The sequence below is a fragment of the Phascolarctos cinereus genome, unplaced genomic scaffold, assembly GCF_003287225.1.
Source record: "Phascolarctos cinereus isolate Bilbo 61053 unplaced genomic scaffold, phaCin_HiC Scaffold_3;HRSCAF=262, whole genome shotgun sequence".
NCBI lineage: Eukaryota > Metazoa > Chordata > Mammalia > Diprotodontia > Phascolarctidae > Phascolarctos > Phascolarctos cinereus.
This window is the reverse complement of record NW_027555736.1, coordinates 57,117,204-57,134,675: the sequence shown is the minus strand read 5'-3', so window position 1 is coordinate 57,134,675 and position 17,472 is coordinate 57,117,204. Positions and strand designations below refer to the sequence as shown.

The 17,472-nt window shown below is 44.8% G+C and overlaps 1 protein-coding gene across 1 annotated transcript in view; it reads left to right on the top strand.

The window, feature by feature from the left end:
- The window catches only part of POLR3A (RNA polymerase III subunit A), a 55,658-nt gene extending 43,525 nt beyond the window's left edge, over window positions 1–12,133 (top strand). The window contains exons 27-31 of the mRNA XM_021006087.2: window positions 3,059–3,223; window positions 3,394–3,558; window positions 4,478–4,609; window positions 5,444–5,576; window positions 7,400–12,133. Coding sequence (XP_020861746.1) covers window positions 3,059–3,223; window positions 3,394–3,558; window positions 4,478–4,609; window positions 5,444–5,576; window positions 7,400–7,548 — 744 coding nt within the window. The 3' untranslated portion in view covers window positions 7,549–12,133. The remainder of the gene's footprint in view (window positions 1–3,058; window positions 3,224–3,393; window positions 3,559–4,477; window positions 4,610–5,443; window positions 5,577–7,399) is intronic.
- The last annotated feature ends 5,339 nt before the right edge of the window (window positions 12,134–17,472 follow it).

Below are 17,472 nucleotides of genomic sequence, written 5' to 3'. Positions count from 1 at the left end.
CATAAGATCCCTTATCTCTACAAAACCTCTCTGTATCTTTACTCACCTCCTTTACTTTTGACTCTGAGGAAGGAAGAATTACTTCTTTTCCTTCTGCTGACCATTTCCTACTCTGTCCTCATCTTCACTCTTCCCCTCTCGTTCTTTTCCCCACTGCTCACAGACTTTGAGTGAGGCAACACCCATTCAGTGAATAGGCCTCTTTAAGGAGTGAGTCAAGGGATGCCCCTTTAATTTAAATAAATAAATAATCAAACTGGAAGACCCGAGAACAGTTATATTTACGTTCACGCTGTGAAATAACCATTAAGTGGTGCTTCGGCAGGGACCTGTTGTCCAATCCATGAGATCCAGAGTAAATTGTGTTTAAGGCTTGGTCTTTGAGAAAGTAATGTAGCCGGTAAACCCCAAGTTAATTAGGCAGCTTTCAGCCATCAAAATTTTACCTTCCTTTGGGCAGAACACCCTCAGGTAAGGGAATAGGAGAGGCGAGGACAAGGTGCCCAACTCAAAATGAGAACCTGAAAAGACCTTAGCTTAAAAGGGTCAAAGTCATCCACTACATCCTGGACCATCTCCAGTCATCCTGATCAGTATCTGGCCATTGGACCCTCTGGAGGAGAAAGCGAGGCTGGTGTCTTTGCACAGCCCTCCTTCACTCAAATCAAAGTCAGTTACAGGTCATGTCATCATCTCCCTGATGTCATGGTCCTCTTCGAGAATGAAGGACAGACCACAACTATAAGAAGGTTGCAGACACTCAGGTCTCTTCCATCCTTAAATCTTCACTTGGCCTTGCCATCTTTCCTCTTCACTGAAAAACTGCTAGAAAGAAGACCTTGCTGCTTTCCTTCCTCACCTCCCATCATTGCCCTTGCAGCTCCTCTTCTGCCCAGGGTTACCTGCAATCTCTTAATAGCCCATCCCGGTGGCCCGTCCTCAGTCCTCATCCTCTGATCTCTCTGTTTTCTGATTCTGTTGGCCACCCTTCCTGGACATTTTTTTCCCTTGGCTTCCATTATACCATCTTCTCCTACTTCCTTTCCTCTCTTTCTGAGTGTTGCTCCTCAGTCTCTTTTGTTGAATCATCATCTACCCATTTACTTCCCTGGGTCCTTTTGTCTTCCCTCTTTATGCTGCCTCTTCTGGAGATCTCAGCTCCTTTGAATTCATTCAAGTGTGATGTCTATGCAGATGACTTCTGGCCTTAATCTCTCTCCAGAATTCCATTCGTTCACTAGCTGCTTTGTCAGTGTCTCATCCTCCATGTCCCATAGCCATTTAGACTCAATTTGTCTAAAATCAATCCATGAACGTTTATTAATAACTGTACCAGGCATTGTGCTGATACAGAGACAGAGAACAAGACCATCTCTGGTTACATCCTAACGAGAGAGACCAAAAAAAGACAGGTCTAAGTATATACAAATTAAAAACAAGGCAAAGTTAGGGAGGAAGGGTACTAGCAGATGGGGAGTTGAGGAAGAAGGGTGCTGCCTGAGCTCCATCCGAAAGGGAGAGAGGCATTCTGAGAGGCAGAGGCAAGGAATAAATCCATTCTGAGTAGAGGGCTCAGCCAGGAGGCGAGTGCAGGTGTAAGGAGCAGAGAGAAGGCCATCTGGGCCAGACAGGAGAGTAGAGTGTCTGCTGAGACTGGAAAGGTGAGACTGGGACCAAGCCTGACAGAGAAGTAGCTAGTTTATCCTAGAGGCCATAGGGAGCTTCTGGCACCTGTCGAGTAGGAGAATGTAAGGATCCTCTCTTACACCCAAGGCCGGTGTAGAGGATGGCCTGGAGGAGAGAGAATTGGGGCGTTTACCTTCTCCCGTAAACCATCTTTTGTACATTCCCCCTTTCTGCTCAGACCACCCCAATCTCTGCATCACCCATCACAATTTATAGCTGTCTTTCAGTCCTTTCCCTTGCTCATTCCCCTATCAGTCAGCTGCCAGGTTGTGTCTCCTCTGCCACACTGGCATCTCCCATATCCGTCTGTCTTCCCTTCACTTAGACAGCACCAACCTTAGCTCAGGTCCTCAGTCACTGCAGTCGCCTCAGAACTGCCGTCGTTCTAGTCTTCGCCTTTTCTGGTTCAGACCTAGGCTCACCCTGTGACTTCTCTGCTCAGGAACTGTGAGCAGGCCCCCACTGCCTGTAGAATGAAGTACCAGCTCCTTACCTTGACACATAAGGCATTCTGCAGCCTCCTTTCTTCCTTTGCCCCTTCATGAAGTCTGTATTCCAGCCACAGAGAAGTGCTAGCTATCTCCTGTCTCTGGGCTCTGGGCTCATTTCTTTTGGGCTCAGCTCATTTGTCACCTCCCCAGTTGTTCATGCTCTCTACTTCCTCAATTATCCAGGTACATCACTTGTTTGCATAGATACTGTCTCTTGGCCAGAGAACATAAGCTTCTTGAGGCCAGAGACAATCTTGTTTTTGTCTTCCTATTCCCAGAATATGACACAGAGCCTTGCCAGGAATAGAGAGAGACTAGACCTGGATTTCAGTACTAAGAGAGAAATCCTCTTATTACTGCAAGATGGTACCTGCTCCCCAGAGAACACCAAGAGGGTGGCCCAAGGTCACAGTCCTTGTGCCCGAGGTGGGATGTGAAGCCCTTCTGGACTTCTTGGCGTGGGGGCCATCCCTCAGTCTGCCATACCCCATTAGGTAGCAGATGTTTATTAAATGATTGTTGAATGTTACAGGAGCCAGTTTTCAGGTCTCTGAATTATCCAGGTCCTTTGCTTCTTTGTTTCTCTTTCTGCTTGCCTTGTGGTTCTTTTACCAAACAAGATAGGGAAAGGAAGTAAATGTCTATTTGACAGTGTAATTCTTAGCAATTCTGAGATACATCACATAAAAGAGAAGAGGTTGACCTCCTGGGTCAGATGAGGTTTGGGGGTTTCTCAGTCTTATATTTCAGGTAGCCAGCAGTTAGCACTGATAATGGCTAGAACAGGATAGATGAGCTGAAGGCTCATTTGTCAAAACTACAGCTGCTTCTCTTGGTATGGTAGAATTTTATTATTATTCAATTCTTATATGTGGTCACAGGTGAATGCTGAAACTGTGCGTTACTCCATCTGCACGTCAAAGCTTCGAGTGAAGCCTGGAGATGTGGCTGTTCATGGGGAGGCCGTGCTCTGTGTTACCCCAAGAGAAAACAGCAAGAGCTCCATGTACTATGTGCTGCAGTTTCTGAAAGAAGACCTGCCCAAGGTGAGACCCCAGCACCAAGCCCTTCCCTTGCCCTGCAGTGTCTCAGTTGTTATGTAGAAGGAGCACACAGGACTCCCTGGGTAAGGGCCCAGATTGTTCTTTCTGTCAAGCGTGTTCTAGAGATGGCAGCATGACAAGTGTCTCGGCCCCTCTGTTCTGTCGGTGTGCAGGTTGTGGTACAAGGTATCCCAGAGGTGGCAAGAGCCGTGATACATATTGATGAGCAGAGTGGAAAGGAGAAGTACAAGCTGCTGGTGGAGGGCGATAACCTCAGGGCTGTCATGGCGACACACGGCGTTCAAGGCACCAAGACGACTTCCAATAACACATACGAGGTACGCGCAGCTTCTGACTCCAGCCTGCGCTGACTCCCCTTCTGTTGCCCCACTGGCCTCCATCGGAAGGTGCCCCACACATGCCGTTCACAGGCACGCACAGGTCTTTGTCACGGCCTTCTTGGCTTTGCCATGTGTGCTCCTTCAGTACCGTGAAGCATCTGTGAGCTCAGGCGTGCAGGTGCTGTCTTCAGGCACTCATATCCCGCCTTCATTGTCACCCTTGACTGCATCATCCTGTAATCTTCCACATTCTGGTGTCTGTGCTGTCTGCACGGGTGATTAATATTTACTGGAATTAGGTCACCAAACAAAGGAAAGAGTGTTTATTTTAAAATTGGGCCACAATTTGACCAGACCACTTGTGGTCTGGTTGCCACGTCTTGGATTTTGAGCTGGAGTTCAAAAAGGGGCATTGGCAAGGTAGAATTTGTTCATGGAGGACAAATAGTGGTGCAGGGATTAGAAGCTCAGTCATGTGAATATTATTTTAGTAAACTGAGACTAGGTGCCTGTAGGGCATATGAAAGTCTTAGTTGGAGGCATTAGAAGGCATCTTCAAGTATTTGAATGGCTATCATGTGAAAGAGGTGTTAGAATTCTGCAAGGTCTCAGAAGGCTGGGCCAAGCCCAGAATGAGCAGAAAGGCAAGCCTCTGCTCAGTGTTTTCTAGTAGTCAAATCTGGGTCAAAGGGGAACAGGCAAGACTCTGTGAGGATGAGAGTTCCCATCATAAGGAATATTTAGGTAGAGCCTCTTCCCTGAGCTTGTCATCCTCATTATCAAGATGAAGCATGCTTTTAGATAGAGTTGAAGTGGTAACCACTAAGCTCCCTCCCAACTCCAAGATTCTATTTCAGAAGTGCAGTCGTTGTACAGAAATGAGCTCACAGCTTTCTTCATCTTTAACCTTCCTTAGGTAGAGAAAACCCTGGGCATTGAAGCTGCACGGTCAACTATTATTAATGAGATCCAGTACACCATGGTCAACCATGGCATGAGCATTGACAGGAGACACGTCATGCTGCTTTCAGATCTCATGACATACAAGGTTTGTAAGAAAGTCCTTTTAGCCTGCTGCTTTCTCTAATTAACAGAGGCCTTATAGGGGTTTCACAGATCATCCTGTGGACCACGGTTGAGAATGTGGTGTCACAACAATATGGAAACCAAAGATGCCCTTCATTAGCGCATCTCAAGTCTTGTTTCTTCCATACAGTGATGCGGTTTTACTGCTCCAGAGGAAGAATGAGTTGTGGAAATGGTGGGAAACAATGTGTTCTTTCTGATAGGCTGTTATAATCTTGAGGACTGGAATTGGGTTGTTTTTCACCTTTGTAGCCTGAGCCTCTAGGCAAGGCCTTTTTGTATCATGTGTGTGTATTGGACCTCATTGATTTAAATGATGCTCAAACACTCGCTCCCCCTGCGTTTTATGAATGGTGTAGCGGTTACAGGGTTTACTGATAGTCACACTTTTTTCTTCACCTTTAAAACAAGGCACCCTGTGGCTGCTCCACAGGGAGGCGCAGGCCTGGTCTTTAACATGGTCTTTTGCAGAAGATTCCACCTTGAAAACTTGAGCATGACTCTGCCCATGTGCAGAACTTGGCCCATGTTTCATTTCAGCTAGGCGAATAAAGTCTCCCAGCCATTAGTCTCTTTCATTAAGGAACTTTTCAGTTCAAGTTAGAAACTTTAGACTGACATCTAGTAGAAAAAGACATCTTAAACTGAACTGTAAATTTGTTTCCAAGTTGCTCCTGACTGACCATCTGCTGTTTTTTGTTACATTGGAGCAAGCAATGAAGAGATGGTTTATCATTAAGTGTTTGTACATGGATTGAAAATCCTGGAGCTCTGATTCTCATTTTCTGTCCTATAGGGTGAAGTTCTGGGTATTACTAGGTTTGGCCTGGCCAAAATGAAGGAAAGTGTGCTGATGCTGGCTTCCTTTGAAAAGACTGCTGACCATCTCTTTGATGCAGCCTACTTTGGGCAGAAGGATTCTGTGTGTGGTAGGTATTTAAGAGGTGCTATCAGGTGCTTTCTTTTTAATGTGTTCCACATCAACCAGTACTTTTCAGTTGCCTCATAAACCCTGAGGGAGAAATTGTTAAAAGATCAGAGGCACAGATCATAAAATTGGAGTTGGTCAGTTTTTTGGGCCCCTAAAGCCTGATCAGTTCCCCACCTCTACCCTTACGTCTTTGAAGGTAAGTAGAGCTATTAAAGGAGGCAGCTAGGTGACACAGCAGATAGACCTGAGTTCAAATCCAGCCTCAGGCACTTACTAGCTGGATGACCCTGGGCAAATCTCTTAACCTTTGTTTAACTTTAATCCACTGGAGAATGAAATGGCCAACCACTCCAGTATCTTTGCCAAGAAACCCCCAGGGACAGTACTGGTGTGCTATGTTCCACAAGGTCACGGAGGGTCATGCACAGCTGGAGTCTGCTTCAAAAGAACTGAGGCCAGACTGAGAAGAATCAGACAGTAGCTTTATAGAAACTCTTAAAGTCTGTGACCCAGAGCAGTCATACCAGACTAACAGTGACTCTCCAGAGACATCACTTTGGAAGGAAAGTGAGAGACTGAGAGAGAGCCCTTTGGCACATCTGTCTAGTGAGGCTTTTGTGGATTGGTTTTTTGTTTGTTTTGTTTTTTAAATAAACCAAAAATCATTAAGTAATATTATGTTCCCTCCTCTGTAATAACTATACATCTAAAAATATTGCTGTTAGTAAAATAGTCAATTAACAAGTAGGGTCACCATTTTAAAATGACAAAACTGACACACAGTAGTCAAATTTTTCCCTGGGTAGAGGATTTGGTGTTAGAAGTGGTCACATGTAAACCAACAATTTATTTTGCAGACCAGACTTGGCATTTCTTTGGTGTATGAGGAGTCCCTCTGTCAGTGCTTATCAGCAGCTGCTTTGTAGTTGATAGTCTTAGAGAGATTAACTGATTTGCCGAGGGTCACATGGCCCCTGCGTACCTGTGCCTGTGCACAACTGTAATTAGGAAATTGGGCTTGGCCTAAGGTATTGTGCTCTCAGTAACTAAGGAGCAGCAGAGTCCATATGCTTCGAGAGCCCTGAGTGTTTACTTCCATCTGAGGGTCCTGGTTAAAACAGCAATTGACTACAAGCACATCATCTCCTTAAAGCATTTATAAGATGTTTTCACTGACTGAATTCAGTGATCTCAAAGGCAAGAGCCCTGCTGATTGCCAGTGGAAAAGCAGAACTTTCTGGTCTTTCTCAGTGGCCAGCAAATAGCCAGGTTTGTGGGGCAGAACCAAACTGACCCCAAAAGCTCCCACAGTCATTGGAGCCCAGGCATATCTTGAGGTGAGAACATAATACGTGTAGGCTTCCCATACCAGAGCAGGAACGGTGTGGACACCCTCCAAGGGCATTACAAGCGGCTGATTCTGCTAGAGAAGCACTTCTTGGTTCTCTTCCTTGGTTTCAACCCCATTAAAGCATCCCAACGACTGTTCACTGGGGTGAAATCGGTCCTGTCTTCCATTTCACTTTTGAGAGCACTGGACAGAGTTCAGAAGATGTGGGTTTTAGTCCCAGCTCAGTCAGTGGCACACTAGGTGACCTTGGACAGGTCACTGACCTTCTGGGCTTCAGCATTTCTGAGGCCCCTTCCAGATCTGACATCTTCTTGTAATGAGAATCCTGATTTTGGGTAAAAGCTGTTTTCGTAGAGCTTGGTTGCCCTATGAATGCCTTTTAGGGTATGCTTTAAAACATAAGGGGTCAGATCCATTATTGAAAATGTATCTTCAGAAAGCTTTTTAATCTCTACCCTTGTTTGTTTCAGGTGTTTCTGAGTGCATTATCATGGGAATCCCCATGAACATTGGAACCGGGCTCTTCAAGCTGCTGCATAAAGCTGACCGGGACCCAAATCCTCCCAAAAGGCCCCTTATCTTCGATACAAATGAATTTCACATTCCTCTGGTCACATAGCACCTGTTAGAGCTTGGAGCAGAAACAGTCCTGATCTTGAGCTCCCTTTCTGTGCCATCCTGTCCAGAAAGGAGGGGATTCGGGGGCTGTTGCTGTGTTAAGACAGTGCCATCCTCCCCTAGAGCCAAGCAGAGATCTGCCTGATGCCAGCATGCACAAGATGCATGCTCCAGGGAGCAGCACCTGACATACACTGGTTTTCAGGAGACCGTCTGGGGGACTTGAAACATGCCAACAGTTTTCAGGACTAATGACCTGGAAATTCGCCACTCTGAAGAACGTCCTGTTTTGAGGCTTTTTTACATGGACATCTCAACATCTAGTTCCTTCCCGCCCTGATTCTTCTCATAAAGTCTGTAGAGTCTTGTTTGAGGACTCCTGTTAGACACGCCGCTTAGGTTTCTTCATGGCAGCCTCCTGCTCTAGTGACGTCTGTAGTCCTTAACCACCTCAATGGCTTGGCGTGTCTTCCTGCTGGTGCCACAGCTGTCGAGTGGCCAATTCGGCCCTGGCAGGGAGGACCCATCTGCAGCCTCTTGTTTGTCTTTGGATGCAGGGATTTCCTGATGCAGTATACTTGGGTGAAAATGAGTGGTGTTATTTATTGATTTGATTTAGAGGTTTTGATGTTTTTGTTTGGTTTTGAGCACAAGGAACTACAAAACCAGCAGTGAAGTAGCCTTAGAAAAACCGGTTACAGAGAGCTTGCAGTGAAGGCTCTGTAACAGAGCTCGCGTTCTGTGGAAGCCTGCGGTCCCTCTTGGGAACTTCTCGCTGCCCTGACGGGACCTAGTCCACTCTTCCCCCCTTCTCTCACTTTCCCCTGCCCCAACCACAAGGCATTTTAAGTGGCAGCATTCATGTTCTGCTCGAAGCCTTGATGACCCTTCAGAGTCTGAGCAAGGTCTTTCCAGAATTCAGGGCCGGGGGAGGAGGCTCTTTGTTGGGATCTTTGTGAACCAAGGATAGAGGAAGGCAGGGCACAGTTGGCAGGCGGTCTGGCCGCTGGCTTTACTTCTCTCTGAGCTGTGTTCTAGCCGTCCCTTCACAAGCCAAGAAGGCAGGAGAACTCTGACCCAGCCAAGATGAAAGGAAAGGCCTTCAGCTGACAATTGGGAAGCTGTGTCCCAAGGACAGTGGTGTGGAGGAGGAGGGAAGCTTAGAGAGGAGACGCTGGCTTTTTTTTTTAAATAAAGAAAATTTCATTTCTTCCTATAAAAATGGCTAGTTTTACCAAGCTTACAAATTAAATATTCTAGATTAAATTAAATGTTTAAATAGTGAAGTATTATGCATACATGTATTTCTCACCATGGAGATAGACACATGCATGTATGTATGGACCCATGTATGTATAAACAGTGTTGCTTAGTGGGAACAGGGCACCTTTGGTGTGAGAAAGACCTAGGTCTAAGCCTTGCCTTTGACACATAATGCTGTATGACAAAGGACACATCATTTAACTTCCCAGTGTCCCCTGTGATTGTAAATGATCAAAGAATTGCCAAATCTGCACTGGGAGAAGGAGCTGCCATGTTGGTAGTTCTTCACACTGATAAAATCACTGGTCTGAGTGACCAAAAAGCCGTAGATGGACGGACATACACACTTACATACACACATGCCTACTGGTTGGGTTGGGGAATGGAAAGCCTTGGCTTTGGAGCTTGAGATTCTGGCTTTGCCTGTGTAACCTTGAGTGAATCACATCATTCTCTTGGCCTTCATTTCCTTACCTATTAAAGGGAGGAACTAAACTAGATATTTATATAAGGTCTCCTGGCTCTGAATCCTGTGATCCTAGTCTTTGAAAGGTCAGGGGGGCCACACCAAGAGAGGGGAGGGAAAGGGGTGGTGACATGCCACACTTGGCGGCATCAGGCTTCTCCTGGAGAGGGGTGGGGGCGTGTGTAAATGTACTGTTATAAGAAGTACACATCAGGTCTTTGTACAAATGAAGCAGCAGGGTACCCAAGGAAAACCCATTCTTAATCATCTGCTTAGATTGCTGCACAATAACTGCATAATTGCTAGTGGAGTTTTCAAGGCTTTTGAAGGGGTTTTGTGCAATATATGAAAGAAGGGTGAGTAGCCTGCCATCAAGAGAGGAGACTGGATTTTGCTCTAGGAGACAATGTGTTCTTTGTACAGAATTTGCTCATTAAGACTGGCAAAGAGCCAGAGAGAAGAAATGAAAAATGGAGACAGCAACAGCACAGCCCCTCCCTCCCCAGAACCTTCTGTGCAGGGCCCCTCCTTTGTTCATCCCTGAAGGGTTATGTCCCATACCCCAGAAACATGCCCCAAAGCTCCATGCCTTCCCAGTGACTGGGCCTCAGGACCATCCTTGAAGCTACATCCAAAGAGAGTTCTGGCCAGTGCTAGAGGCCAGGGAGTCTTCCCCATATGTGAGACCTGCCTCTGGAATGATTTGGTTTGGATTGTTCTGTTCTTTCATTTAGTGAGTTGTTAAGTGAGGTGTTAGGGACTTAGAAGTCATGTGCATTATGGATAGGTAGGAAAAATGAAGAGCAGAAGTTTGAGGGAAATTCCAGGGAAGGCCCACAGAATTGTAAGATTCAGTGTCCAAACTTTAGTGTTTTGTGTGGAGGTGTTGTGGGAGGCATTAAAGTGCTTAATAGGAATTACAGGATTGTAGGTTTAATAGGTGGAAGGAATAGATATGAGAAGTCCTCTAGTCCAGCCTTATTTTCCAAGTGAGAAAACTGATGCCTAAGGACACTTGCATAACATGTACAAGATCACAGGAAGTAAGTGATCACACCAGAATCTAAAGTCAGTCCCTTTAGTTCCAAATGTAGTGTTCTTTCCACTGTGCTGTGCTGGTTTTGGGGACTCTTGTAATTATTTAAAAATTGAATGCACCTAGCTAGCTCTTTTCCAACGTGCAGCTGAAAAAAAAAAAGAATTACAAATTCTTGGCACGAGTTGAAATGACATTTCTTGTCAACATGATGATCAGATTAAAATTTCTACTACAAAATAGAGTTGTCCCAAACCTGCCATCTGATCTTTTGAACTTTCTAAGAAAGATAAAGGGTGGCAGTCTGATGGGAGTTGTTTTTACATTTAGCTCAGCTGTCCTTGTGAATTACGACAACATTAACCAAGTGTTAGTTGGACTCAAAGATCAGCCGGTGGAGATTGGGCAACCTATTGGGCAACCCTGTTCTCAGGAAAGTAAAGGGATGATCGTTAGCTATATCTCAATGGCTTATAACTTAAAAGTGGAGGGAGGATTATGTTGTTGCTCTGGATGGTAAAAACTAGTCATAAAGATGTAAATCATCTGGTCTTCTGGCTGTGCTCTAGGTTAGCAAGTGGGGCAGGAAATGCTTCTAGTTTCTAGGTTAAATGTAGAGCTCCCAAGAATATAACTTTCTGTGAAAATTAATGATGAAAAAAAGAGACACCTTCAGAATGAACTGCCCCTGCTACCCTTTGGTGGGAGACCTGTAAGGCCAAGGAACTGTAGTTACTCATAGAAGTGGCAAAAGGTGGACATAAAAACACTGAGACTGAAAAATTGACCCCTTCCTTTCCTGTTGATGCTGTAGAATGAGATACTTCCAGTGATGTGTTGGTTGTGAATAATAAAGTGACTTTACAGTGTAAATCAAGGTGGGTGTTTTAGGTTCTGTACTCAGGGTTGAGAGCTGTAAGACTACTGGAATTGGGATCAATGAATATAGTCTAGAGACAGTGATGGAAACCAATATATCATATAGAACTCTCAGAAAATTATTCTTGTTTACATGCCTGAACACACAGCAAGAACTAGAAAGTAGGGACAATAGCATGAGCTTCTTATTAGCTCCGATCAGAAGATGGGGAATTAGGGAATATGACGGGACCTGACTCCATACTAGTGGCCACCACAGTGTTGCCAGCCCTGACTTCCTCCCCCTTTGTTGCCCTAAAGCGCCGCCCTGAATTTATCAGTTGAAACCCCTGGTTTGAAAAGGGTTGAAAGCTGTTGTCCACACAGCCTTTAGTTGTGTGGCCTTGGAAAAGTCATTTAATGTCTCCAATCCTCAGTTTTCCTCATCTGTCAAGTGCAGCTCAAAAATTCTGAATCTAACTAATGAACACAGGCTCAGAAATTACAGGCAGATACTTGCATTCATTTATCTGAAATTATCCCAAACTGCTGGCCATAAAAAAAACCAAAAACAAACCAAAAAAACAGCTCACAACACTCTGTCTACCTATTCTGAAATCAAAGTTAGGTGGGTCAAATTGCAGAGTGCCACAGGGTCGATTCTATGTGTACATAGCTTTTGTTTTCTCCCAGATGTGACTATGGTGGAAATTGACTGGAACGTTTGCTTTTGTGCAGCCTCAGGTCAAAATTAGACGTGTGTGTTATATTTCACATATTCCAAACTGGAGGCCAAATGGTGAGTTTAAAATTTCTGGAATTATTTGAAGGGGAAAAAATGCTTCTAAATGCCATCTCACCCATTAAAGTATATTTATCCCTGAGAAGTGATTCTTTATTCAGTTCTTTGCCCTTTCAGTATCCTTTTGTACCAGTGAATTAAAAGTAGTTATTTGTTTTCAATTATGTACTACTGCTTTATAAAGCTCTTGGGGGTTGGAAGTGGGGAGGGATCATGTACAATCTTTGAATATAAATTGTCAGAGTTAAAATTATGGTGCTTTGCTCCTATTTCAGGGTTTGTGTTTCCATTGATTCATTTCTGATTGAACTCAACATTTCATGAAAATCATTTTTATTTACGAGTGTGTCCCATTTTTGGTAGCTCTTTAGTACTACTAAAAATCAAAGGAAAGAACATTCGTGAGCCTTTTTTTTTTCCAATCAACAAAAATAGATTTTCTCCTCCTCCAACCTCCACATTGGGGAAAAACAGTCCTCGTAACAAATATGCATAGCTAAGCAAAAATAAAGTCCTTCATTGGCCATGTCTCATTCCTTGATAGGAACCAGATTGCTCTGGGTTTTAGAAAAGGAGGAAGGGGATGCAAAGTACAGTAATCCAGAGATTCTGAAATAAGGAACATCCCCTCATATGTGTGCCTACAAAGTCTATTAATTACTTAAGGTAAATTCTGTGAATCATGGTAAGCATTTATTGGTGCCTGACTGAAAGTAGACCCTATAAAACAATGAAGTATTTACTTAGAGCATTTAATAAGAGCTCAGCCCTTTTCTAGTGACTCCGAGGGTTACAAGGAGTAGGAAACTGGGGTTCCCACACTTGAACTCTATTCAATCTGGCACTGGAGCTTAGATAGACATTTCCTATATCATCTAACTTTTCATACATGTGTAATATTTATATACGAGCGCTATGAGGTGCAGAATTCCGAGATCACTGATGATGGTGGTCAGGCAGAATTTCAGAGTGGGAGATGGCCTTAAAAGGGAGAAGGTACTTTAGGTTTCAGGGAGATGAATTGGATGGATGTGATTTGAACAGGTAGCAAGGAGGGTCTAAGGCATTGGGGAGGGGAAGGGTGAAGGGAAATAGGATGGGTAGGAAAAGAAAGGCTGGTGAGAAGAGGGGACAGAATGAATGAATGGGTTGGAACCATTTGGGTTAGAGAAGGAAATAAAGGTTGAACGAATGGTGGGGCCAGATTGCTGAGGGATTTGAATGGGAAGGTGAAGGTTTGTTTGCCTTGCTGCTTTCACTGGGGGGTGGGGGGTGGGGAGAGGATCTTTAGTAGGGCCCGACTGTTTTTTTATATCTGCCTTCTAGATGTATGTGTGTGTGTGTGTGTGTGTGTGTGTCGGGAGGGGCAAGTAGAATCCCTTAGTTAACATGTTTAGCAAATGGTTCTCAAGATTGTGAACAAGATTTAGATGATGAAATATGCTCTTTCTAGTACTAGTCTGCCTTCTCTAAGAACTTCCTGAATTATCTGCACCGATGAAAGGGCCCAGTGGCCTGGATAATCCACAGATTTTTTTTTAATTTCTTAGAATCATAATGGTTAAGAATGCGCTTTGCTGTGTTTGGAGTTTTTGCACACTTAACCTTCTTAACTTGTTTTGCAGCTGCGGTGCAGTGGGTAGAGTCTTAGTCCTGGAGTCAGGAAGACCCGAGTTTAAATCCTGCCTCAGACATTTACTAGCTGGGTGACCTTGGGCAAGTCACTTAAATCTCTGTGCCTCAGTTTCCTCAATTGTAAAATGGGAATGATAATAGTGCCTACCTCCCTGGGTTGTTGCGATGATCAAATGTTATATTTTTAACATACTTAAACAGTGTCTAACACATAGTAGGTACGGTGTACGTACTAGTTATTATTACGCCAATATTCAAGTTCATTTGTCTTCCCTGAAGTAGGACCCTGGAAGAAAGAAATCCACCTGGAGTAGCCTTTTAATGGAAGGCTGGTTTTAAAAGTCCACATGCAGAAAATTAAAGCTCAGGGATACTTTTGTGACTGCAGCCTAGTCCTCTGCCTAGTCATCCTCCAGGGGCCAGTGAAAAGTCCCCAGGGTCCCAGGTGAATGGTTCTTAACAGCCCTCGTTCCACGGTGCACCTCTGGGTACCGTGATACTAAAGAGAAAGTATTTGATAAATTCATTTGACTCTCGGGTGTTAATGGCTGGTGACAGTCTAATGACATTTTGCCCCTGGGGAGGATGCATTTCAAGAGAGGACATTCAAAGCTCTAAGTTCCTTAATGGGCTTTCATACCCAGCGCAGTGTGCCTTTGGCTTCATAGAGCGTTGTGAGTATTTAATAATGTAGTGGAAAGAGTTGCACTTGTCCCCAGCCCTGCCCCTAACTCATTGTGCGGCCTGGTTTGACCTGTTGTGGGAGAGGCTATCCCCTGAGCCTCAGTTTTCTCATCTGTGAAGTGAGAGGGTTGGGTTTTGCAGCATCCCAAGGTCCTGCCATTTCTGCTACACCTACAAGGTAACCCGAGATCACAGAATATTAGAGCTCAGAGGCCTTCTGTCCCGAATTTTGCAGAGAAGCTTGAGGCCCACGTGAATTCGATGATTTGTCCAAGTTAGTAAGTGGCAGGACAGCTTAAATCCAGGTCTTCAGGGTTCAAATCCAGGACTACGGTGCATCGGATTTCTTCCAGTTCTTCCATTTCCAGTTGCACACTTTCTCCCCAAACCCTTCCCCTTCATAAAAAAAAGTAAGTTTGGTGGTTAGAGGGCCAGCCTTGGAGTCAGGAACCCAGGAAGACCTGAGTTCACATTATACCTCTGACTCATACTGGCTGTATGACCCTGGGCAAATCGCAAAGCCATCACTCTTCCAAGCAACTAAAGATATAAATTTCAAAACAGCTGCTGTTCTGCATCCACAGAAGAGGTTTCCTTGATGGGAGTTCCCTATACCAAAGAAATCTCAAGTTGGGACAGTAAAAAAGACCCGATTCTGACTTTGCCCAAAACAAGGCCTCAAGAGACCTTATACAACTACACTGACGTAGCAAAACTAAAATTACCACTCGACCTACCTCTCCCTCCCAAAGGGAGAGCAGTCCAGCTCCAGTCCAGCCTCCTGAATATGAGACCAAGGAAGCTAAGTGGCTGTAGGATGTATTATCACAGGGTGATTTATTTATTTAAGGGTCTCTTGAAAAAAAAGAAAAATCACTTGGGTCTCCATGGAGACCTAAAGTGTTGCCATGGAGACCACAGTATAAAGCATCACCATGGAGACCCCTCAGAAACCCTGTCTAGGAAATCATTTCCAGGTGGGCTGGGATTTCGGAAAGGAGCAGGATAACCAAGAGGAGAGGCCCCTGAAGCCTCTGGGGCTGAACTTCCTGTGTGTGGGAGGGAAAAGAAGAAATAAGGAAACGGGGAGGGTGGAGGAGCCAGAGAAGAATGAAGATCATCTCCACAGGTTGGGGCTTCAGAAGTTTGGAGGTCTGAGGTTGACAGGACTCAGTTTACTTGCAAAGTGCTGTATTTGGGTGAGGTGATCTGACATTCATATCAATGGCTTTTTTTAAAAGTCATCAGACACACCCACACAATCCCCCCTATATATCTGTCCTGCTGAGACTCTCAGGTTTTATTGAACATCCTTCTTGAAGGGGTCTGGAAGCCTCTGTACCGGCTAAGCTCAGCGGAGAAACTCAACAGTTATCTCAGCTAGGGGAATTAGCCTCAGTCACCTTTCAGAACCTCTGCCCAGCCTTCTCTCTCCTCCAAGCCGGGTCACGGTCCACGGGCCGCAGCAAGGTCGTTTGCTCGTCAGCCCGGGAGAAAGGGAGGCAGCAAGTGTTCTGTCTTGGATCACTGTCAGCTCTGAGCTGTGCTCATCTGTGACCTCAAGGCTCCCGGCTTACTTCTAAAAACCCGGTGTTGCAAGAGGCCTCTTTCCCAGGTTACTCAAAGCGTTTGGGGCCCTGAACTCCTGGAGATAAGGACTGAGGCCGCTGGAACCCAAAGCTGTCCTTACTGATTTTGCCCAGGCTCTCTGGGCTACAGGGAGGCCCTAGCTGAAGGAGCCCCCAGTTAGTGTCTTTTTTTTTTTTGGCAATTGGGTTTAAGTGACTTGCCCAGAGTCACACAGCTAGTAAGTGTTATGTGTCTGAGGCCAGATTTGAACTCTGGTCCTCCTGACCTCAGGCCAATGCTCTATCCACCGTGCCACCTAGCTGCCCCTCCCAATAGTGTCTTGATATGATTTTTGATTTTGGTGTCCAGATGGCACAGCAGATAGAGTGCTGGGCCTAGAGTCAGTAAGACCGGAGTTCAAATTTGGCCTCACATAACTTAACTAGCTGTGTGATCATCGGCAAATCACGTCCCTTCTAGCTGCCTCAGTTTCCTCATCTGTAAAATGGGGAATAATATCCCAGGGTTTAACTCAAGGACAAAATCTTTGTAAAGTCCCTCATCAACTTTAAAGTGCTACAAACACTCGTTATTATTTTATTATTATTCAGAGAGCTCAGAGCCCTCAAAGCACTCAAAGCAGAGACATGCCTGGTGTTTAGCGTCTTATTTCCTTTTTAAAATTGTATTATGTATTTATTTTTAACATTCTTTTTTTTTTTAATTTTGAGTTCCAAAGCCTCTCCCTTACACCCACCCCTTCCCTCAACCACTGAGAAAGTAAGAAATGTGATATCAATTATACATGTGAACTCATGTCATTTCATTTCTGCACCCACCACTGGGTTTTGTTTTCCTAGCACTGTTCTCTGGTTTACTTCATTCACCCCATCCCTCCGTCTCTTTAATCTCCAGCTTTCAAAACCCTTCCCTTCTCTTTGACCTGACTCCTTACTGTCCTCTGCTCACATGCACCCTAAGGGGGCAGAGCATGGGGAAGGAAATTACCTCTGTAAAGATTTGTTTTTCCTTTTGTAGCATAGGGCATCGTGGAAATCCCTGCTTGTCCAGACTGAGACACTTTCTATGAAATGGGCTGTGCACACAAGAACACGAGAATCCCTCTTATTCTCAGCTGCTAATCATCTTTGCTGCAGCCCCACACCCCAGTCACTGGGAATCAATCAGGAGTTTCTGTGCCATCCCAGAAACGTTGCTCCGTAAGGATCCAAAGTGCCTATCCAGGTCCACAGGAAGTATCCCAGCCTGGCAAATCAGGGGTTGCTCTGATTACCACAGCTATGCTAGAAAAAGATAATAGAATGTCTAAGAACCCCGAGACCGTGTAACACAGGCTGCCACACCTACACACAGTCCTTTTGTAAACGCCTTTGGTCATTTATATTGCTCTGGATTATAATCCAGATACTCTGGACCACTAACAATGGGACGTGAACTTTAATGGAGATGCTATCAAACTGAGCTTTTTGTATTTTCAATTAATTCTCTCATGGACCCTCCTAATCCTACAAGCATAAGGCTATTGGTTGCATTTCTGCCTGAGGGTTACCAGTCATTTTATGGCCATGGTTTAAGGGGCTTAATATTAGTA